The following is a 25096-nucleotide window of genomic DNA, read 5'->3' on the forward strand; positions in this document are numbered from 1 at the left end:
GGCTCAAGGTGGGTTTTTTTCTTTTTAGATGGAGTCTTGCTCTGTTCCCCAGGCTAGAGTGCAATGGCACGATCTCAGCTCACTGCAACATCTGGCTCCTAGGTTCAAGCAATTCTCCTGCCTCAGCCTCCCAAGTAGCTGGGATTACAGGTGCCACTACACGTGCTAATTTTTGTGTTTTTAGTAGAGACAGGGATATATCTTCACCATGTTAGCCAGGCTGGTCTCAAACTCCTGACCTCAGGTGATTCACCTGCCTCAGCCTCCCAAAGTGCTGGAATTATAGGTGTGAGCCACAGAGTCCGGCTAAAGGTGGGTTCTTAGCATACATTTGTTGAGAAAAGACATAAAGAAATGTTGCCACAGACATGGTTCATTGAGAAAAAATCCACCTTTGCACTCAGTTCCATACCTTATGAAAACAGAATGTTTAAAGGGAAACATGGCAACCATAAATAATTTTTAATGCAGAAAGACCATTTTATACTATCAGATTTTATTAAACGAAAACCTAGGGCCAATCAGACATTGTCCTTGCCAATTCTTAATACTTTCTTTGGAGAAATGACCACTCAGATCTTTTGTCGATTTTTAAAAATTGTAGTGAAATAGACATAGCATAAAACTCACAATTTTAACCATTTTCAAGTGTACGGTTCAGTGGCATTAACCATATTCACTTCAGTGAATTCACAACTATCACCACCCTCCGTCTCTAGAACATCTCCTCATTCCAAACGGAAACTGCCCCCATTCGATAATAACTCCACAACCCCCTTTCCTGCCAATCCTGAATCCCTTCCTCCGTCCATTCCTTCTTTCCCTTTCTGTTCTTCCCATCTGGGGCTTCGCAGTGAGACCCCTGGCTCTTCCTGCTTGTATACCTGAATCATCATTAAGATCCCCGTTCGCGTTCTCATTTAGCTCTGTGGTTTCACTTACAACTAAATTCAACTTCTAGTTGTTACCTTCACAGTCGCTCCTCCAGGCTGCCTACAATAGTTATCCTCAACTAGTGTTGTTCTGTTTACCTGAGATCAATTTGAAAGTGAGGTTCTGTGGGGGTGGTGAAGAAAAATAGTATCGTTATTTTTAAATTATTACTGTTAAAAATTTAAAAGTAAAAGTCTTGATTGAGAGGACTTCTCTTGATAGACTCTTTTCAGACAGAAGTTGCCTGCCAGTTTTCCAGCACTGGGAAGAGTGAATGGTGCCCTTCCTCAGTGCTTTCTAGCTCTGGTTCGCTGAACTGAAATTTGGATTCATTTGTTCATCTCACCAAGCAACAATATTTTCACACCATTTCTGACACTGAGCTTGGACTTTAAAAGGTTTTCACTTCCACTAAACTTTCTTCTAAATAGTCAAAATGTTTCAAAGCAATAAACTCAGTAGTTCAGAGTTTTTAAGGGGAGTCATATGAAGAGGTTCATCCCAAGCCTATGCTGACCATAGACTCCCATCTAAATCAAACATGGTGGATTCACAAGAGAACAGAATTTGCAGGCAGGCAAGCCTGAGGTCTGCATGTATCCAGTCTCTTACTACCTGCTTGAATTTTAAGCAAATTATTCTCTAAGATGTGCTCACATATGTAAAATGGATAAGAAACCTCAAGAAGTTATGTCGAGTAGTAAATGAAATAACGTGTATACACATCCCATATGTAACGGTAGTGTTTGATAAATGTCTCTGTTTCCTTAGGCTATTATTTTAGGATTCATAATCCTAAATAATATTTTTCAGTTTCTATTTAAATAAACATTCAAATAATACTATTGCTAACTTAAATATATAATCTGTATGGCACTCCATATGTTGGAGATAAACTTGGGTTTAATGAGATTAAGATTTTTAAAAATGAGCCCTTAATTTCCATTCTGTATATGTATCTCCTGAACTGTCACTGGTAATAAATTATAAACTGAATTTCTCTGATTTTTTCACTAAAGTATTGACTGTCAATTCATGTTAATAATTTCTCAAACTAAAATATTTTATTACAAAAGCATCAACAGCCACCAACTCAGGATAATGAGCATCCACTGCAGTAGGGAGTTGACATCCCATGAAAGGCAGGATTTCCCGTTCTTTAAAGTTAAACCTGGTTCAAACCCAGCTTCTGGGCTTAACAGATATATTTTCATAGATAAGTTATCCAGCATCTTTTATTCTTATTATTACTCATTTCTAGAATGGGAATTAAAAATTGTTTCTAACTTATGGGGTTGGTGTGAGGATCAGATAATGTATTTCACAAGTGCCTGGTGGTAGTAAGCATATAATAAATGGCACTGTTATATTACAGTAATATTTCAGTTATTTTCATTTCCTGGTCTAAGCCATAAAATGTAATGTGAGTATGTTGATATGGCATAGTGTTCATTAATAATTCTTAGAACAGCCTGCTTAAATGACTATCCATGGACACCTCTGTACATCCAGTCTTGTCTAATAAACATCTGTCTTTCAAGCTCCAAACCTTCACCTCTTCCTCCATAGGTTTCACATAAGTAATGGAAAGATGGAGGGGACTTTCTAGTTCACCTTAAACCAATTAACCAACCAATCGAAAACCCCAACCCAACCAACTCTTAAATACCTTTGTCCAAGGCAAAGGAATACAATGGAATTTTCCTTCTCATTCTTTACACACTTCTTAACTTTCCCTATTTTCTCTTTTTTCCTTGTGCAAGCCCATTCTTAATGTTACAAGGTTCAGAGAAAAGCAGAGAAAAGAATGCGAACAATAGGACTCGATTTAAGCAATTCCTTCTGTCCTAAATCCTCTGAACTAAAGTGGTTCTCTGGACCTTTTGCATATTTCAGTATAACAATGACAAATGGTGAAAGAATGATTAATGGAACAGTTATGAAATTATTACTAGGAAAAAGTACTTGGAGAAAGAGGGAGTAAGTTTAACTTCTTCAAGTATCTTTTTGATTCCTCAAAAACCATTCTAAAGCATAGGGAGGAAGCAAAGTTATGTTATTGAACAAAGTTCAAATTCCGCTGCAGATTCAAGCTGAATTTCGGTTTGATGGAGGGGAAAGAGGCGTAAGCATGCTCCTAACAAGGAGACTGAGTTTTATCCTAATGCCTTACGTAACCTTGAGTAAGGTCACTTAACCACTCCAGCTCCTTTTCCTCATTGGAAAAACAGGATATTAGGAGCTTCGGGAAAGTTCGAAGTCTGGTTTTGCCAGTTAATGTGATAGTATAATTTTGAGCAAGTTCTTCATCTCATGTAAACTGGAGTTTCCTCATCCCTAGAGAGGGGGTAATAGTCCCTTACAGGACATGTTGGATTTCAATGACATAATTCATACAAAAGGCTTAGCCCAGTGTTTGGCACGTGGTAGGTGCTTTGTGAGGGTAGCTGCGTCACGTTTTTGCTGTCTGCATGCTCTGGAGCAGTTCAGGGCCCCCTACATGACCCATTAACGCACTTTCTCAGGAAGGCAGTGTGCCGAAAGGGAAACAACATTGTTCTAGGTAGGACACGGGTGATTGGGTCCTGGGCCTGGCTCTCTTGCTATGTGTATGAATTGGGTTAGCCACTTTGCCCTTCTAGGCCTCTCTTCCAATGTATGTGATCTGCATCATACTTTTTCTTTTCTTTTCTTTTCTTTTTGAGACGGAGTTTCGCTCTTGTTACCCAGGCTGGAGTGCAATGGCGCCATCTCGGCTCACCGCAACCTCCTCCTCCTGGGTTCAGGCAATTCTCCTGCCTCAGCCTCCTGAGTAGCTGGGATTACAGGCATGCATACCATGCCCAGCTAATTTTTTTGTATTTTTAGTAGAGACGGGGTTTCACCATGTTGACCAGGACGGTCTCGATCTCTTGACCTTGTGATCAACCCACCTCGGCCTCCCAAAGTGCTGGGATTACAGGCTGGAGCCACTGCGCCCGGCCCACTTTTTTTCTTATGTTTTGTAGAGGTATGGTATGGTGGTGGAAAATCTGCTCTTACAACTTACAGCCTTTCCTATCTATGATGTAATTGACGCTGGTCTCAAGTCAGTCCTACAACGCCTGATGTAGCTGTGATTAGGGGGAAATGAGCAACATTCTACAACGATCACCTTAATGAGGCTGCTTCCAGAAATGCATTTCGGCGAGAAGTAAAGATCATAGGAAGTTGACTGACATATGCTCTGAGATCTCTGAATACTTCAGAGCAAGGGGAGCGATGACAGGAATACGATAATTTGAACACCGACAGAAAAACAAACAGACCAAAAGCTCTAACATTTTGTACTTGATGCTGAAGCATGATGAATTCTAACTGTTAAATTAGCTATAGTATGTCATAAACTGGTGTTAGAAAATGCCAGTCAACAAATTTGTCCTTTATAGTACAAATCAAAGTGAAGGTGTGTAGACGAGAACCATCCTTTTGATGGTCAATGAGAGAGAGGTCTCATAGGAGCGTTATGTGACAGGGAGGAGAAACGCACTGAAATCCACAGACACCATTCAGAGAACAGCCTCTGGGGGAAAAAGGCAAGCCAGGGATCACGGAGCCTCTCTGAATTTCCCTGCTTCTGAATGATTCACCTTTTCCTCCTTAAATATTCTCTTTTCTCTCTGTCCTGATTTCATCACTTCACTGATGAAGCAGCTTTCTCACCGGTTAGCTTGACTCAGCCTGGCTGTCCCAGTGCACCTCTGCCCACTCACTTCCAGTACATTTGAATTTCCACGCCTCTCAGGGAACCTGTCCTGTTCTGTTCTCATCCCACACATTAAGGCCCTCCATAACCCGAACTCGTCCTTATCCCCGCAGCTGCACTTCCTAGGACTATGCAGCACACCCTCCTCTTCACCCTCCCTGGTGTCTCCCACTCCCCAGCTCACAAGAGCCAGTGTCCCCTCTTCTTTAGATCTGAAGCAATCACGGTTGCTCTATCTGCTTCTATGATGAGATAAAGTCTGAGATGGAGTCTGAAGTTCCTTTCCAAACCACACATGCTATCGAGGAAGAATGTTAAACAAGGGGAAAAGCATTGACTTTAAGGTCAGGCAGATGAGGCCAAAGGCAGGCTCTGCTACCTACGGGAGCTGTGATCAAACCTGAGCTTTGACTCTTCACACATAAAAGAGGGAAATAGTCCTGGTGGGTTTGACGTGATTGCGTGTGGAAAACAGGTGGCGGTGCATGGGCTCCCTTTTCTCTTTACCCTGCCTCATCGCCACCTCTTCAATGGTGTCAGGAATAACCTTACCTGTCGCTTCTCTCTCATTCCTATACACCCCTCAGACGTATGAGACTTTAGGGATGAGACCATGCCATGCGCTTACTTGCCAGGCAGCAACATTTGCCTGCTAGACTTTGTGTTTTATGACATTTTCTCTGCTAGGCAGTGAGCTCCTAAGTACTTTTAGCATTTCCCCAACCTCTTGGCCCCTAGAGTGGTCAGCAGACCCAGCCTGGTCTGACCTTGGGAGTCACTGTCTCCAGCAATGTCACCTCAAGGGAATGCCAGAAGGGGCTGAGAGACCAGAGCAAATGCCAATGTGTCTTTGATGTGTGGCAGCATCATATGTGTTTGGTAAGTGGAGCCACAGTCTCGAGTTTGTCTGTCCTCCACATCCACCTGCACAGCAAGGCTGGCAACTTCCCCAGATGCGCAGGCAGACGTGTGAGAAGGTAGGCAGCAGCGGCAGAGCTTGGGTAGATAAGTGCCCATGAATAGGAATTCCATTCCGTTCACAGCACCCTGACCATCATTCAACCCTTGAAAATGGACTTGAATTCCTTCACTGCAGCTAGTCTCTTTTTCCTTATAAATTTACAGCTGGAAATAAACACCCATATAAGATGAACTAGATACTCATTTTGCTCCAATGAGAAAACCTAAAATTAGCAAAATGGAGCGTGATTTTACTACCATCAACAAAAGCTAAAATATGACAGGGAATATGACTTTTCAACCCAAAAGATCTCCCTCCAATTCCATCAAAATGCAAAGAAGGCTGTGTGCAATGGCTCATGCCTGTAATTCCAACACTTTGGGAGGCTGAGACAGGCAGATCACAAGATCAAGACTTCAAGACCAACGTGGCCAACATGGTGAAATCCTGTCTCTACTAAGATTACAAAAATTAGCTGGGTGTGGTGGTGGATGCCTGTAATCACAGCTACTCAGGAAGCTGAGGCAGGAGAATTGTTTGAACCCAGGAGGCGGAGGTTGCAGTGAGCTGAGATCGTGCCATTGCACTCTAGCCTGGGTGACAGGGTGGGAGTCTGCCTTAAAACAAACAAACAAACAAAAAGCAAAGGAGGATGGGATTTGAGGTGTCATGCAAAGGACTGTCCACCAGGCAGGAATGTGTCGCATAAGGACTCTTGACATTTTCTCTTCAGCTGCACAGAATTGGAGCTGATATTATGTCTTTATGTGCTATATACAAAAGAATTCTACCCAAGTTTCTCACCAAGAGGTGTAAATTATTCATGAAAAATGAAAATGTACTAGATTACAACACTTACATAACTGAGCCTTTTCTTAGAGAATCTGCAAATGCATTTATTAATTAAACTTCAGGGTAGGCCTGTAAAGCAGCTGCTGCTGAGACAGGAAAATAAATGGTCTATCGTTTTCTTATTTTCTAATTTCTTGAAAAGTTAACGTGCATCTATACTGTTTTCATAGATCCAAGACCACCTAAGCTGGACAAAGTACCCACCCCTCTTCCCACCCTTTCTTTATTTTATTTTTTAGCACCCTAAGCGAGTCTGGATTCTGATGTCCTTAGCCATGAACACAGTGGAATTCAGCCTCAAACTGCCAAGGAGCTTTAACAAATAGTGTTAACTGAATGCAAATGCTGCAATTTTTATAGTTTTATTTTTTAGTCAAAGAAATAGAGCAGGTTTCAATCTCAATCCTTCTCTCTTTCTCTCTCTCCTCTCTCTCTTTCTCTCTCTCTCTCCTGCCTTCTGTACAAAATATTTGATTTGCCAATTCTGCCTCATCTGAAGTAACCACATCCATTCACCAACCTGAATCCCCTCTACGGTTAGAATACAAGCAAAAAGTTAGAGGTAGCTAAACCACTTAAGCAGTGTAAGGCAGAGAGACAGCTCTCGGCCCAGATTACTGTTTACAGGGGCTGGATTCTGACAGCTGCTGTCTCTGCTTTTTCGGAGAACAACATACGTGGGGCCCAGCTGCTTTCTGTAATCTGTTCCCAGGAACAAGCAAACTGCAAGAAAGGAGTGTTTCACAGTTTGATCATCCATACATAGAGGCCAACCACTTTACTGTGTATTTCAGGAGAGAGAGATGACAGGAACCTACTCTTCCCACACTGGGACCTTGCAGAACCAAGATTTTTCTTGTGAAACAAAATGCAGGCCCCGAAATGGGTCAAGTGGTGAATAGCGGGGAATGTTTAATGCCTCCTACATTTGTCTGAATATAGTCCAGACAGATGGCATTGAATAATAGATGTTTTATAAAACTCTGAGATGAGAGATGAAATAAAACATGATCTTACCTTTCTAGACTTCTTGGCTAGCATAGGTTAACTTATATATCCAAGAACCCATATACAAATAACTTAAAAGTTATGTTCATATTTATAGGTGAGAAACAAGCTTTCTCTTCCCTCTTTAGTACTTTATAGCAGGCCAGATAAAACATAATATACACCTGGTTACATGTAATTATTTTATCTGTCTGATAAGATATTGTTGAAATTGATGGTCATAGATAATAAAACTATGTCAGGTAAGTCTAGAAAATGAGATTTTCTAATTTATCGAATATAAATAGAGGGCTATATGTATATGATATATTATCAACTAATTTTCAGTGAGCTCTTCCTTAGGCCAGCTCTCTGTTGAATGTACTTAATCTCTGGAGGAGAGTCCAGAAGATGTGATAAGACCTTGAGGTCATAACATTAAACATGAATCATCATTTCTGGAGATGTGATTAAGTGTTGGTTAACATATTGCCCAGAATATAATCATTTCATTAGCTTCTAAGGCACTTCTTGTGATGCTCCATAGAAAGATTTGCAATATTAATATGTAGGAATCTCTTTCCCTAGCATGGACTCACGGGCCAGAATGAACTAGACGAATAATCTGTTTACTGTTCATAGAGCTTTGATTTGGAGACATGGATGATATACATTCACTCCACACCTGAGGGGACTCTTTCCTTCATGCAGAGGCCTGTGGTTGGGGGTAGGGTGAGATTTCGTGGCTGAGTCTCATTTAGGTAGGAGTGGGAAGGCCCATGGGAAAGGTGAGCACACTGCAGGTGTCCCAGCAGTGAGGCCACCCAACTGCTGCGCTGGCAGGGACTGAGTTTCTTATCAGCCTCTATCTCTCTTTCTACCATGTGACATTTATTTAGACAGGCTTTGCCATAGTACGGAATCATTGTTATGTTTCTCTTTTGCTAAAAGTAACACTCCCTATGTAACGGGCAAAGGCAAGACAAAGCAGGCCACTTGCCAGCTGCCATTGTCCCCGTTTAAGCTCTTGTTAAAACCTCTTAATGGCCTCTACAGACTCTCCTGCCTCGAATCCATCTGCTCACTCTTCCCAGAGTACTGTTTTCATCACCATCCTGCTTGAAAATCCTCCAGTGGCCAAGTCAGGGCCAAACCCTTTAACCTGGCATCAGGGTCCCCACACAATGGATTCTCTGATCAATCTGAACATGGGTTACTCTCCAGCTGAACTTTATACTTCTCCAGCTTTCTTCATATGCTTGCATTTGTCTTTCTATTTCATGTGAATGCCTTAAGGCATGTGCAAAGTCCTTGTAGACTTCAGAGAACAGGAAAGAATACCTCTTGCTGGGGGAGGAGAAGGGAGACGTTCAGGGAAAGAGTCAAAGTATAAATTGTATTTTAATTGTGCCTTGAAGAATGTTATTAAGTAAATTAAATGATCCCTGGATATAAATGAAGAAACCAAGACTTGAAATATATTTATTTGGAAATTATTTTCTCCCCCTTTGAAATAGAATGTAACTTTGAAAGAAAAAATGCTAAACGAATTACAGCATAGAATACTGTAATAATTCAAATTCATCAGGAATTTTACTCTGCACTCTCATTATAAAATTTCTTTTCATATGAAAAAAATAAGTAATCCATTACTAAGCTTTATCTCTTTTAATGTACAATTAATTGTTTCAATATAGGCATCTTTGACAGAGTTACACATTCTGGTCCTTGGTCAATGAACTCAAATGGACTAATTTACACGCTACCTATCATTCTCTTCTCCCCTTATTTTTTGTTAACAAGCTATTTGTGAGATGATTAGTAGAGGTTGGGAGCAAAGCCTATGACAAAAGAAAGCCATGAACCTGTTTCCCTAAGAAAAATAACTAATTTTTTCTTAGGTTATCTTACTTCTAATTTTCACTGGTTATTTTATCACACTGAAATAAGAAGGTCCATTATATGGTTTCTTTTTTTTTTCTTTTCTTTTTTTTTTTTTTTTGAGAGGGAATTTTGCTCTTGTCACCCAGGCTGGAGTGCAATGGTGCTATCTCAGCTCACTGCAATCTCTGCCTCCTGGGTTCAAGCAATTCTCCTGTCTCAGCCTCCTGAGTAGCTGGGATTAAAGGCGCCTGCCACCATGCCCAGCTAACTTTTTTAAAAAAATATTTTTTAGTAGAGAGGGAGTTTCACCATGTTGGCCAGACTGGTCCTGAGCTCCTGACCTCAGGCAATCGGCCTCCCAGAGTGCTATGATTACAGGCATGAGCCACTGTGCCTCACTAAATGGTTTCTAAAGATGACCTGGCTACTTTACATAACTAGCTCAAAGCTCTGTTCAAATCCAGCTCATCTCTCCAGTTTAGGATTCATGTCAGCTTGAGCTGCACTGGCAACACTTTATTTTCCCCTATAACAAGAGAATTGGTTATTAGAGTCTAACTGGAGGCCAGGCGCGGTGGCTCAAGCCTGTAATCCCAGCACTTTGGGAGGCCGAGGCGGGTGGATCACAAGGTCAAGAGATCAAGACCATCCTGGTCAACATGGTGAAACCCCGTCTCTACTAAAAATACAAAAAATTAGCTGGGCATGGTGGCGCATGCCTGTAATCCCAGCTACTCAGGAGGTTGAGGCAGGAGAATTGCCTGAACCCAGGAGGCGGAGGTTGCAGTGAGCCGAGATGGCGCCATTGCACTCCAGCCTGGGTAACAAGAGTGAAACTCCGTCTCAAAAAAAAAAAACAAAACAAACCTGCGATTAGAGTCTCACTGGAAAAACAGTTTTATTTATGGAATAAGTGACTTTTGTATATTTATAAGTATGGAGTGAGGCAGTATACCATCCTGGTTAAAGCAAGTTTTCTGGACCCAGGTTTAAACTTCAGCAAGACCATTTAGGAGCTGTCCGACTTTGGCTGAGGTAGCTAACTTTTGTTTCAGTTTTACTATCTGTCAAACGGGGATGATGATCATTGTACCCATCTCATAAAACTATTGTTAGGAATTGAGTGTCTACATCTATAGATAACTATCCTCTCTTACATACTATATAATAAAATATATATGATATGATATGTAATATATTACATGAGGGAGATCATTTAGAATCATATCTGGCATATAAGTTGTTTATAATGATAATACTATTACTATTAGGTATAATTTGTCTATTAAGGCCCAAATATCTTAACAGAAACAGAAAATAGTGCGTAGTAAATTTGTGTATTATATTTTTGTTTCCTTATCTGCTCCCAGAGCTAAATAATCAAAAAATATTTTATATTTCCCAAATGTATTTGGATTCTGTCTTTATTTAATCTCAAACCAGCAGTCTAAATTCAGTGAAGACTTTTAGTGGTAGCACCTTGATTCAGCCTGAGGATTCAACTGATAGCCATGTGGCTTGTTCAGCTTGGCTCACCATGGGGTAATGTGTAAACAGCACTGGACCTAAGAAGCTGTCATGGGATGTTTTAATCTATCCTCTTTCTTCAATGAATGCCTTGTATCTAATTACAAATGCCTATGAGATTTGAAATATTTGAACTGACAGTCTGAATTGATCAAATTAACAAAAAACGGTCAAAATCCAACTACATTTTAAAGACAGAAAAGAAAGCAGGGTGCTTATCGGTCATTAAACTCTGGAATCATTAGTTTCACTTTCCACTATGTTTGTATTTATCTTTGTAATCTCATGCTTTGGGCCTAAAATAACAGTCACTGAGCCTTTGGTTCATTAAATTTCAGAGCCGAGAGGGGCTCCAGGGGCCATCTAGTTCTATTCCTCTTTTCACAAATGAGGAAACTGAGATTCATCATGTTTAAATGACTTACATAATCCACATGGGTATGATTCAATTTGAGTTTAAAGAGAGAAATCTTAGCAAGACGATAACTTGTTATTTCAGTCATTAACAAGCTCTGAGTTTCCTACGATTGGACGCTAAAAGAATTTCCAAGGTCTTTTATAGATGCTTTGTTCTTTGAAACTTACTGAAAATACATAAAAAATATCATATCTGGAAACTTCTGTTTACTATTATTTATTTTTCCATGGTTTTCATGTGCAAGCAGACCTGCATCAAGAGCTGCTAAGGGATTTCTTTTTCATCATTTAAATGCAATCCAGCAGCAACTATTACATCTGATAAACTGCAAAACACAGAATATAGGATTCTTGAAGCTACCGTCAGGTACTTCTTTATTACGTATCTCTGGATTAAATTGAAGTCAAACCTCAACTATGCTTGCAGTTAAAGAAGTTATTCAACTTATTTTCTTTTCCAATCACACCCTGCCTGAAAATGATACATTTTAACTTCTGAATATTCCATGCTTCCAATCTCTGCCTCCCTAGACAGACAGACAGACAGACAGACAGACACACACACACACACACACACACACATACACACACACACACTCACACACTTGAATATACATATGTAATATCTCAAAATTTTTTTTACAAGACAGAGCCAAAGAATCACTAGGCTTGAAAAATATGTATGACACATGGTCAAAAATTTATCATGCTAAAGCAATTCATCCTACAACTCCAAAGTATTTCTTTATCTTGGCTTCTTTTCCTTTCTTAAAAAAAAATCTCTAAGTGTTCAAAAGGCTAAACTTACCATACAGAATTTCACTGCAACAAATACTACTATATTATACTTCAAACTTGCTTTTAATTTAATTTAATTTTATTTTGAGACAGGGTCTTATTCAGTTACCCAGGCTAGAGTGCAGTGGCATGATCATGGCTCACTGCAGCCTCGACCTCCCCTGGCACAGGTGATCCTCCCACCTCAGCCTCCCAAGTAGCTGGGACTACAGGTGTATGGCACCATGCTCAGCTAATTCATTTATTTATTTATTTTCTGTATTTTCTGTAGAGACCAGATTTTACCGTGTTGCTCAGGCTGGTCTCCAACTCCTGGGCTCAAGTGATCTTCCTGTCTTGGCCTCCCAAACTACTGGGATTACAGTCATGAGCCACTGCACCCAGTCTGAACTCGTTTTCTTATAAAAGGACTTTGTAACAAAAATTGGGAAAAAAAAATCACATAAACATAGTTCAAGGAGGCAGGGCTTAAGACTTGAAAGGAACAGGTATCCAGCTTCCCTGTTAAGAATGAGCGAGAAGAGCTTTGGACCTAATAATGGAAAGATGCAAACAGTCTCTCTCCCTTCCCCATCTATCATTTAAAAATAATCATCATCATCTTCCCAGCTAAGGAACTCATCCTTGTCTGTTCTTTCTTCTGTTTGTTTGGAAGCTGGGTTGGCTCTCCTTAGAGGACAGGTTGCCATTGTAGAGGTGGGAGTGAATTGATGAAGAATCGTCCACAGCTGATTGACACCTGCCTCTGCACTGCTGCTGGGCCTCTCCTCCCTCCCCCGCTGTCTGCTCTCTCCTACCCTGTCACAATGCTGACGGCACAATCAGCACTGTCACAGGGTTTAACTTTTATTCTTGCATTCCTGTCCGCTCATGCCTTTCTTTGCAGGAATGAAAACTGCAGAGCTGGAATCGTGGATTCACTTGAACGTGGAAAGCAGCATGACTCAGCCCTCCCAGCCTGCAGAACGCGGGCTGGGACTGCCGTGAGGCCCCGACACAATTTCCCCCAGTTTCTTCTATCCCTTGTCATCTTTTATTAGCTGAGCTGATTTTATTTTTACAAACCCATGAAACGAAACTCAAAACCAAACCAAAATTGTTCTTCTGTGAAGGGAGGGCATACACAATAAAAACAATGTTTCTAGGCGAGGTGAGAGTTTCTGCTCACTCACCCTCATGCTGTCTCCTGGTGGCCAGGAGCACATGTTTGCAAGTTGGGATGCTAGGACCAGGAATACAGTCAGCTTGTGACCACAGAGTAGGAAGTAGCAGCTGGCTGTCACTATGAATAGTACATCCATGGTCTCACTGGCACATGCATTAAACCAACAGAGTTAAACGCTCCTCGTCAGTTATATCCAGCCTTTGTGAGTTCAGCGACACCCATGACTCTTCATTCTGGATGACTTGGCTCTTAGGCCAGTATTGGAGCAGATTGTAAAGTGGGAACCAAGTGAGTTTGGCAGAACCTAAGACCGAGGTCAAATGGTCATAAGAATTGTTCAGACCTCAAATATGACACTTAGGCCAAGGGGAAGACTTTCTAAGAGGAGACCCTTTTTCCTCCACACAGCTGATAGGGTCTGAATGAACCGAATTCAAATAGAGCCAGTTTTGAAGCACCCATGGGTGCACATTACAATGTTTCTGTGGCCATTCACAAACCACTGGATAGGTAACGCTGTACTAAAAGGAATTTAAGCCTGTCAGGTTAATTACACAATATTAGGTACGAAAACAAACAGTGCAACACAAAACATAGCTACATCATTATTTGCAGTAAATGTTAACTCTAAATAAGTGCAACCTGTCTGTAAATGCTTGCTATAAACTAATTAAAAAAATAAAAATTTGATGGATAAACATGAAAAAAAAATTCTCTCTGAGAATTTTTTTTTTAAATATCAGCACTCATTTAGAGTTTGGGATTTGTGAAAGAAAGCTTTAAAAGGAGCAAACCTGATTGGCTGTGGCTGTTGCTGCGAAGGGGACACTTGTTGCAGGAGTTGTTGCTGCAGAGACAGTGGCGGACGTAGCGCTGTGCATCATGGGTACTTTCAGGAGGGGAACCATGGGAGCAATGAACAGGAGGGTGTAGCATTATGGTAATAGAAGTGGTATTTTGGCATGGTGAATATCAGAGCAGCAAGCCATCATGGGTTAAACCAGCAGATGGCATGCAATCACAATGCAAAGCAAGGAAGCATGGGAGAGAAATAAAAAAGGGAAAATAGCTTATTACAAGTACAATTAAAGGAAGTTTTAAAACATAATCAGTGATTCCCAGAAAGGCCAAAGCAGATTACTTTGGTTGATGTATTTATAAACATTTTATTTCTAACAATAGATCCATTCCCAATTCAGAGTATTCAGTGTATGCAATAATGGTTGTTTCTAAAATTGTGGAAGGTGCTGTCTGATGAAACAAGACTATGTGACCATCACTTTTAATCATAAATTCAGAAACATCCAAGTCTCCATATGGAGGCCTATTTTGGGATAGGATGTTCTTGGGAATTATGGTTACATTGAATTTTTTTTTTTCCAATTTGGGACTGCTTATATGAAATGGAACTGCTGTGGGTTGTGGTTTATTTGAATCAATAAACGATGGAGCAAACATCATAGCCTTGATGCAAATTCTAACACAGTGACTCTGAAATAGCCAGACAAAATTTGCAATACTTCTTTTTCTTCACTCTAAATAGAACTAATTCATATGTCCTAAAGACAGACGTTTGTACTAATGCATTAACGTGTGTGAGGAAAACTATCTGCCATTAAAATTAAATGGCTAAGGGAATGCTGAGGTGCAGAAAAATCATCACAAATAAATCAACACTTAGAAAAGATAATCAAGTTAGGCAGCTCAGACATTTGGTTTCAAAATACATCCATTTATAATTTGTAAAAAATGAATACTTCTGGGAAACTCTGATCGCTCTAACACACAGCAAAGAGGAGATAAAGGCACACCACTATGAAACTTTCAAACACTGATGAAATTAGCCTGCCTCGCTGATAGAGTAAGCTCTGTTCCTTACGCTATACCATATAAACTATAAAGAGAAACAAAACACAAATCATTAAAAAGCAGACTCGTACTTGTGGCTTTATGTTTTTGTAGTGATTGTTCTAGCACAAGAGGTCACATTAAAACCATCATTTTCTTAAATATACAAGTACATTTAAAACAATCTATTTGTTAACTCTAAAGCCAAATAAGCCTTCAAATCTACTATTTCCTATAGCATTTCTACCATCTTGGAAATAAATTTCAAGCAAGTGAAGGTATTGTACATCATATAAAAGACAAATAAAAAAGGTTGAAACCTACCAATACTGGTAGCGGGTGTCATGCACAAAACTGACCCTGATGTCATGCAATGGTGGGTGGAAAAAGTGAATAAAGGGAAAGAAACAGGTTAGCGGTTTAGAGTTAACATTCAAAGTGAGATTGAAGCACAACCAGAAATAAGTAGGGTTAGTTAACACAGTCTTTTAGGGCCATTCACATTGTCAGTACAGACACAAATATATCTGACTTATTTTAAGCCAATATTATTCCAAGCTCACTCCTTAGACCACTGTTCACACTTTCTATTCATATGCATCGACATGATTCTAATAAGAATGACATGTGATAATGCCTTGGTGTCCTTCCTCTAAGACCTCAAAGTATTTTACAGACATTATCAAGTTAATCCTCCAAGGTAGGAAGTAGGTATTTTACAGATGAAAAATCTGAGGCATAGTAACTCCTCCAAGGTCACTCATGGTGTGGGTCAAGGGGAAGGCTAGAAATAGAATCCTCTTCCTAAATCTAGGTCAGCTTTTATATTCACTAGAATACACTGAACGTACTGCATTACAGGTTTACTTGTTTGTTGGACTGTAAATGTTTTGTGTCAACAATGGTATGAAAATAAGAAGAGTATTTAAGATTTCATCATCTTCAAGGCTTGCAGGGCAGGGTAGGTGAATTTTAGATTGCTGCTTGAAGGTCCAAGAACCTAGGAAGACTGAGGTTCTTACAGGAAATGACCTGGATGTGTACGTGATCCGCTCTTTGTCATAAGATTCATTGTGATAAAGAAGTAGTGCCTGGCAATAAAGCCTAAACACTGTAGAGGCAAAATAGTGCAGAGTTGGGGCTGAGTTGGGACCAGGGCTAAGGAATTCAGTCGTGGCTGCTACAAAGTGACCCTGAGGAATATTTCTGGCAAAACTCCTAGGAAATCTCAAGTTGGTGTCTAAGTGGGAAGGTAGGAGGTACAGATGGGCAATTTCAACCCTTTCTTAGAAATAGCTGTCTTACCTGTGGTGGTGGTCTTATTAACATACATGAATCAGAAAACTCCAACCATGAATATTATATTCATGTTCGTTGTGGAGAACTGAAATAAAACTGTATTGAAAGCTTTGAGAAATTATCTCTTACTGGTTCAGTTCCATGAAAAACAAGGTCATACTTGGATTCAGATCACTGAAGACTGTGTGTCATGTAGGTGCCTGAGAAGTAGTTTCTCATGAATGTAGGAGTACCCTCTTAGAGAGTTTGAGAATGAACTTCTGAGATATTAGTTAGAGAGCTTGAGCTGTGTGGTCTTTATTCCCTCAGTGGCACAGTTCACACTGGAGGGCTACTTTCTGCCTGATCTACATTTTGATCAAGCTAACATGACCTAGTCAGGAAAGGGGGCTATTTGACTGGGCTACTGCCAGATTCTTCAACAAGTATGTGTCAATGCATCCAACTTAAACCTTTCTCCAGCCCTATTCTTTCATCTTCACAATCAAACTTCTGGAAATCTACCTGCGCATACATTTTTAATTCCCTATCCCCATTGAGTCTTCATTCCTCTTAAATTTGGCTTTCATTTGACCTCTGCACCTTAAATTGTGAATGCCAGTCACCAGAAAAATCTCATATTGCTGCATCCAACAGGAACTCTCCCATCCTCACCTCACTGTTTCTGATTCTCAGCAGCATTCAGCACTCTGCTCTTCCCTCCAGAAGAAGCCACTTTCTTCCCTTAGATTTTTTATTACACACACACACACACACACACACACACACACGCATGCACACACATTTTTCTTCCTGGCAACTCCCTTTGTCTACTTTGCTGAATGACCTTCTTTCCCTGAACTCTCCCTGTGCTGGAGTTCCCCACTCAGGCGTGGGTTCTCTCTTGGGGTGTATCATTCACCTGATGGATTTGGATTCTAGGATCTTCCATGTTTGTGTATCCCACCCAGATCTCTTCTCGGAGCTCTAGGTCCTCTCCTCTAACTGCCCCCCGACCTCACCTCTCCACTTGGATGGCTCACAAAGTGTCTCAAATGTAACAGTACCGAACTTTGATCTTTCCCACAGAAACTTTCTACACCTGAGTCTGTGGCTATACCACCCTGAACGTGCCCGATCGCCTCTGATCTCAGAAGCTAAGCAGGGTCGGGCCTGGTTAGTACTTGGATGGGAGACACTTTCTGCACCTCAAGAAATATCTGCTGGGCATCACCATCTAAGTAGAGCTCTAGTCTGAACTGAAAGTTATGCCTGACACCCTTTCCCCTTGTAAACTTCCTGGGTCCAGCTTACCAATCAGCCAAAGTGATCCTGCTTCTAACACGCAGCTTGCATTAGTCAGTTTGTCCATCACTACTGTCGCATCTCAAGTCCTGGTCACCATTATCTCTAGGCTGGGCTATGTGATAACATCCTAAGTGATCTTCCTGCTTCATTCTTGTCCCTCCTTAGTTCATTCTCCAGCTGCTGGCAGAGTAGATCACTCCAAACGCAGGCCTGGTCACTCCTCTGCTGGAAACCATTCAGTGGTTTCTCATTGTTTTAGGGTAAAGGTTCCCTGTGGTCCAGTCTCTGACTACCTCCCCAGGCCATTCTACACCTCTCTTCCCTGGCACCATGATCCAGAGAGATTAATTTTTCTTTCCTTTGAACACATTACACATTTGTCCTATATTTGAGCTTCCCACAAGCTGTCCCCTCAGCCCAGAATAATCTTCACCCCACTCTTTTCATCTTCCAGATCTCAGATGCCACTTCTTTAGAAAATGCTCAATTGTTGTTTTACCTACCTCCCCATGCCATCAAGTCAGTTTCTATTTTTAATCTCACTGAACTCTGCTTTTTCATTCATAGTGCAGGTTGAGCATTCCAAGACCGAAAATCCGAATCCAAATTGCTCTAAAATCCAAAACTTTTTGAGCGCTGACATGACCCTCAAAGAAAATGCTTTTTGGAGCATTTCAGATTTCGGATTTTCAAGTTTGGGATGCTCAATGGTTAATGTAATCTAAATATTCCATAATCTGAAAAAAAAATCCCAAATCTGAAATATTTCTGGTCCGAAGCATTTTGGATCAAGGGGTACTCAATTTGTATTTATAAACAAATTCTAATTGTATGGATATTTGTCAAACATTGATCTTTCCTCCTTGGGAGAGCAGAGATCCTGTCTGTCTAGGTCTGTGGGGCACATAGTAGGTGGTCAATGTGTTGAATGCACACACACACATTTTTCTTCCTCAGCCATTAGTAAGAAGTGTGCTGGGAGAGATTTATTTCTAAAATTTAATCAAATACTCAGTTTGTGAATTAATCTGTTTTAGAGTAAACCATGGCTGAGTTCAAAGTTACACCTGTAAAAATACCCTTTTATTTTTTTTTTCATTCAACTGTGGAGGGGGGTCTCTTGGAGAGCTTTGCTGTGCCATACATGCGAATATCATAGGGATTGCAAATAATCTACAGTTCCTCCTGCAGCTGCACTGGGCTAGGATCAGTTATGTCACTTTGGCTTCAGTCTGGATGTGGCTGAAATCCTTAACTGAATTAATTCCCTGATCCTCTCTCTCTAAGTGGTCTAATAGTGGTGTGAATATTGGAAATGCATAGCTTATGCGTGTGTGGCTCCCTTACTCAATGCCAGATTCTGGTCCTGATCTTCTTAGCAAGCCAATCTTTGCCTTTGTACAACATTCCCATCCTCTACTCTCTGCCTACACCCTGTATGTACTTTATGCGATAGCTACAATGGACAATTTTCTATTCTTCAAGTACACTCTCCCAACTGGGATGCTTTCTTTCCCCCACTGATAAAATCTTGCTTCCTTTTCAAACTCCTAGGCAAATTTCTCCTACTTCAGAAAGTCTTCTTTCTCTATATCTTTTGTAACCACCACCTGGTGCACATGCTGAAGGCGGAATTCATCACCCTCTCTCCTTCACTCTCGAATCGCTTTGCCCAGACCCTCAGGTACTCTTTTATCCTCTGCCTACTATTTGGTTTCCACCTAGTTATGAACTCTTGTGCATTCTTATTACTGGCTCTGGAACCCAGAATATGCCATGGGTTCAAGGTACGTTTGCTGAATTGAATGCAATACATTTTGTTGTGCTTATGCAGATATAGATGCCACTAAACACTGAAAAATCTTCTACCAAGTCATGTCATGTGATAATCTGATGTCACATTTATGGGTTTCTCATCATTAGGCAATATCTGGGCACTGCCCCCTGTTCTGTTTATTCTGTACTCCCAATATAACGGAATAAATCAAGGAAGGATTCTGTGGGTTGCCTTTGTTCTCATCAGCTGAAGCATTTCACTAAGACACCAATTCTATGAACAAAGCCTTCCCAAATGTTTTCTGCTTCAGTTGCACAAATATTTCAGCTGTCGTATCTGTGAGCCAGAATTATCTGGGTAATTCCACTAATTATGTATTCCACTTTGCAGTGTAGACACAGCCTCAGTTTTTCCATCTGCAAAATGCAAATAACCATGCGTGCTACTAAAGAACTGCAACATCTTGAAGAATAATGAGATAATGTCTATAAGAACACTTACAGTCACTTAGAATAAACCTGTCAGAGAAATGCCAAGAATTATTATGCTGCTATTTTTGTAAGTGTGTGTGGTTTTGCCACTTTCCTAACATAGCAAAGAAAAAGTCTAACTGCTTGGTTAAAATAATCCCAATCAAAAAAGAAAAAAACCTCCCACCCACTGCAAATGTGCTAGGGCATCAACCAGGGCAATAATTATCTTAGCATGGTTTGGGAGAAGACTCCCATATTTTGCATAAAATTTTATATTATTATCTTTGCAACCTGGAGGCAGAATTCCTGAAATCCAGATTCACATTGTGTCAATGCGAGAATTTTAGCATCATATCGAAAGCTTTACCTATGAATGGTTTTTGATCCAGGACAACTTTCAGGAAAACATCAAATGCTTTTTTGTTTCATATTTATGTTTCTGTAAAACATTTATAGAAAAATCAAAATCTGTTCATTTAAAAGTAATGGGTCCTCTATGTACCGAGTTATATAACTTATTTTTGAACGTCTTCATTTGAATTGCAGAGGTTTAAAACCAACAACGATGAACGAGTGATTATTATCATTATCATTTTAGAAATAAAGTTGAAACTGTGGTTTATAAGCAACAAATTAGAAGCAAAACCTTGAGCTCTAATGAACACTAAAATTCCTGGTATGGGCTTAAGTGGGAGAAAGATTATTTTAATTTCCTTTTAATAAAATTATTTTTTCTTTCCTCATTTAATAGAAATGTGAAAAATTCTTAGCAGTTAAAATACCACTTCAGAACTAGATCCACATGTTTGCTCACTCTGATATTTATGTCATGTAAGAAATGAGAACCCTTCTAGTCACTGTATTGGTGGCCTAGGACCCATTTTTTGGCTTCCAAAGCACACGATTTTGAGGGTTGCCAGATACACTTAAGCTGTTCCTAAAGAATCCACCAGAGGGCGGAAGTACACAACCACAGAGGCCAATACAGTCGTATGGGTCTCCAAGCAACGTATTGCATCATCAAAAATCGGGTCGTTGCATAAGAGATGTTGTTTATCCTTGCTCTGGAAATGTTTAAAAGGCTTCCAGATGAAATGTCTGAAAGTGATGATTCTTTCAGTGATTTAAAAAAATCAGTCATTATTGGATTGGAGAGTTAAACGTGTACTGGAGGGCTTTAGAGTCTTTGGCAGTCTTAGCCCCAGAGCTTCACAGGTATTCCCAGGACATGGTAATGGCAGTATCATCCATTCTTCAGAAACAGGCTTGTCCTGTTGTGTTTTTCCCTTCAGTATATTCTTCCTTAACATTTTTTTTTTCTCTTAAAATATCTAGTGGCCAAGAGGTCTACAATGAGACACTTTGTAGAAACCACACAGGACGTTAATGTAAGTTTACCTTCTAGGAATTATTTTACAAATGTGATATTTCAAATGGATTACAGGTGAAAATACTGCTATGCTATAACAGCACTGGAATGTCACTAATTAAGGTTGTAATAGGGAAAGAGTGAACCCCTAATAAATACTGCATTAGAGATTTCTTCTCCAAGTCTATGAGCCTAAGATAGGTTCAAAACTAAAATAAGAAAAGTAAACATTGAAAACCATTTTGCTCACATAATTTATATCGTAAGTATTGTTCACAGGTTACTAATCCATTTCAAAGTGTAGATTTTATACAAAGACTATCACAGAAATATTTTAACTCCCTCTGATATTGACTCCTGATAAGCTATAGGACTTAAGGAAATGGATAATAAGCTGAAAAAGTCCAAACTTACAGATTTGAATCAAAAAAGTTTTTTTCTAGAGTTGTTATTCATTTGCATTTAACTTCATCTCACTATCATGAGCTAAAGACTTTTGACTTACAAACAACGAACTCAATGGATGGTCTTCCCACTGGGGCTTAAGTTATCCCCTGCTTCTAACGTTGACTAAAAGGTGAAAACCACAGTCAATTCTGGTGACTATCTTTGCGTATGGTGTGCGTGTGTGTGTCTGTGGTCAGGGATGTTGGTGAAAGTGGGGGAGGGATGACATGCTTTATACTTTTTTTTTTTTAACTTTTACTGACTTTTTTTGGTCACTTATTTAAAATATCACTTTTATCTGCTTTTTTCCTTTTTCGGGAGAGCTCTGTGGAATGTGTATATAGAGGTGGGCCTGGGTGGCAGAATGTGATGTAACTTAAGTGGAGTTGATCACAGGGAAACTCAGTTCTTTATCTCATTGTGGCACCTTGGAAAGTCACTTCTCATTTAGGGGGCCTCAGTTTTCTCATCTGTAAAACAATTGACTGGATGAGGAGATCACTAAGACTCCTTTAAACTCTAGCATTCTATGACTATTACAATGGATCTTTTAGTGGAATCATAGTTAATGCACATGGTACATAATAGTTTCAGGCATTGGCTTAGACACTGATGATAGGAGCTCTATATACTTGTGAACTTGGTGAAAGTTGAGAAGGATGGAGAAAGAGATAGAATGGATATAAAAATATGAGTAGAGAATTGCTTTAATTTGAATAGCCTCTTTTTTTAGTGCTCTGAATAGAAATAGAAAAAAACGGTTAGTATTTACTGGAATTGCTAATTTTAGGTCATTCAGAGTTAACGACAAATTTCAATTGTCACACATAAAAGATCTTACATAAATAATTTTACAGGGCTTGTGCAGATACGAGAAACCAAAAGCCCAAACTGCTCTCTGTTTCTTATGGGTTAAATCTGGCTCTTAAATCTATCAAATATTTGGCTTTAGAATCCTAACGGTCTTTAGCTATCATTCAAAGTAAGGTAGATACATTTAGATAGCTAGGACAACGATGGATCTCAAACTGTATTATACCTTTAAAAGCAAACTAGATGCCACCAAACAGCTTAAAGAAATGAGAAGAAAGCACATGACCAGAAGGGCACAGGACGTGGGACAGTAAGGGCACGCACCTGTTGGAATGAACGCGGCGTGTTGCTGCAACTGTGCGCTGGTGAGAGCCTGCTGGTAGTGCAAGACGCTGGGGTTAAAGACCGCACTGGTACCATTGCTTTTTTCAAGTGCTTGTCTCTTTGGTAAAGGATGAAGAGCACCAGGGGGAAAGGCCTAGAAATGAAGAATTCGATAAGATATGTCTAACTTAAAGCAAACACACCTTCTGTGTTCACAGAGATCATCAATTGCAACATTCTTATTTAAAATGACAGCTAAGGAGATGCCTCTGCCATGCACCTTAATTTAAACAGCGGCAATGTCGAATGAGTGAGAATTTGTTATTGAGAGCGAAAGCATGATTTCTGTAACCCAAAACGGTAGCATCTCAACTAAGGAAAAGAAAAACTATCAAGCAACAACAACAACAAAAAAAAAATGGCTTCAGCTTTTAAAATGAGTTAAACTATTCTAAGGGGGGAAGAAGCATTGGTGTTATTATTAATACCTATTCTTTTCTTTAGCTAAATGGCAATTTCTTGAATTTAAAGGTTAATAAGAATTATAATGAACATTTTCTGAGTCAAATAATTTAAATTTGCTTCACTCTTTTGGAAAAGGTATTAAAATTTGTTAGGATTAATTTATTTCACAGATTACATATGAAAATGAGATGGCTAAACACCTTATTGGAGTTTTTTCTATAAATTAATAATAATGATTGTTTGCAACCAATATTTTACAAGTAATACAAATCTCAGATGGTTCTCTGAAAAGCTACATGCAAAGCGAAAGGTGAAAGGTCAAAGTACCAGGTCTACAGTTGCTTCGAGAGGTCGCTTCATTGCTTTGGCAGTCGACTGAGTCTTTTAATAACAGGCAGCGAGCACATGATGGCAGTGGGCCAATGGGATTCAAGCGAATTAACATACAGGTAAACAGCAAGCAGAGGTGCATCATGGGAACGGCATTGCATTGTGGATAGGTGAGAAGGAAAAAAATATTCTGAATGCAATATACAACGTACAAAACACTAGGCATGCACAACAACAAAAATGTTCTCTAAAGAAATGAATATTACACCTTAAATTAGTATTGAAGCAAAAATGCATCTACTATACCTTAGTTAAAAGCATATAAGAGAGTAAAATATAGATGTTTGAAATTCAGGAAAGTTAATTAAAACAGCAGCTTGCATACACACTATAAGCATTTTTTATATTGCTTCAGAAAAAAATGCAAAATTTGTAAGGGCCATAGGATCGAAGAACTTCTGATAAGTCAGTTTTCAAATATGAAATAATGAATCCATCGAGTAAGGATAAGACCCAAGCTGAAATTTTTCCTAAATATAATTTAAAATTTATATCTGGCCTAACAAAATGAAGTGGCGAACTGAGACAAAAAATTCAGGCAAAAAAATATTCAAACACAAGATTATTTAGGCGAAACAGTTGGGTTTGGATCTGTATTTTTTGTCTGAATCCTGTGGATAATTGTCTCAATTCTTGCCTTCACTCTGCTAGTGTGAGTCTTGTAAGGTGGACTAATGTTCCCAATTTAATGTGTTGAATTTAAATAGTGAGTTTTTAGAATTCCCCACTTTTATTCCATTATCTTGTTTCTAACAACCAACTTATCATCCATTCTGTTTTCTACTACATTTGAAATGTTCATTTCATTTATCCCAAACAACTTACCAGATTATGCTATGAAAATATCCTTTAAAGGGTATTTAGTGTCCCCAGGTATCAAAATAATTTCTATTTAGTAATTCTATTTGTACTTTTAGGTATAATCAGTGAGCAACCCCATTAGTGAAAAGTGGAACTCTTCCATAGAACAAATACAACAACTAAAAATAGCAAAAGCTAAAAATAGGAAAGAACTGCTTGAAAGATTAGAAGTAAAATAATATCTTTAACTTATAACCATACTTTTGGGAAGACACTTTCATTTAAACAACTGAAATAAAAACAAATATGGATTGATTTAGACCACAATGAAAAAATTTCCTATTCTTTGTAAAAAGAAAAACAAAACAAAACTAAAAATTCTATGATGGAATTCTATGCAAAGAAAATAATTCAAACAAATTGCTCCAATGCAAATAAAAAATGAAATACTCTTTTCTATGCTTAGCACAATAGGTAAATCCCTAAGGTTTGTCCAATAAATACAAATATTATATTCTAAAGTTCTGAAATAGA

General features: G+C 39.3%; 1 protein-coding gene across 9 annotated transcripts in view; it reads right to left on the reverse strand.

Moving 5' to 3' along the window:
• Positions 1-25096, reverse strand: part of MBNL2 (muscleblind like splicing regulator 2) — a 175019-nt gene that overhangs the window by 14232 nt on the left and 135691 nt on the right. For 2 of the 9 annotated variants that reach the window (XM_074387525.1, XM_003928207.3), the window contains one exon: positions 22907-23060. In XM_074387525.1, the coding sequence (XP_074243626.1) occupies positions 22907-23060 (154 nt within the window). Of the gene's footprint in view, positions 1-14063; positions 14159-15441; positions 15478-22906; positions 23061-23698; positions 23753-25096 lie in introns of all 9 variants that reach the window. The other 7 variants (XM_010338802.3, XM_003928208.3, XM_010338804.3 and 4 more) reach the window with 7 other exon arrangements.

This window comes from Saimiri boliviensis, chromosome 16, assembly GCF_048565385.1.
Source record: "Saimiri boliviensis isolate mSaiBol1 chromosome 16, mSaiBol1.pri, whole genome shotgun sequence".
NCBI classification, from domain to species: Eukaryota; Metazoa; Chordata; class Mammalia; order Primates; family Cebidae; genus Saimiri; species Saimiri boliviensis.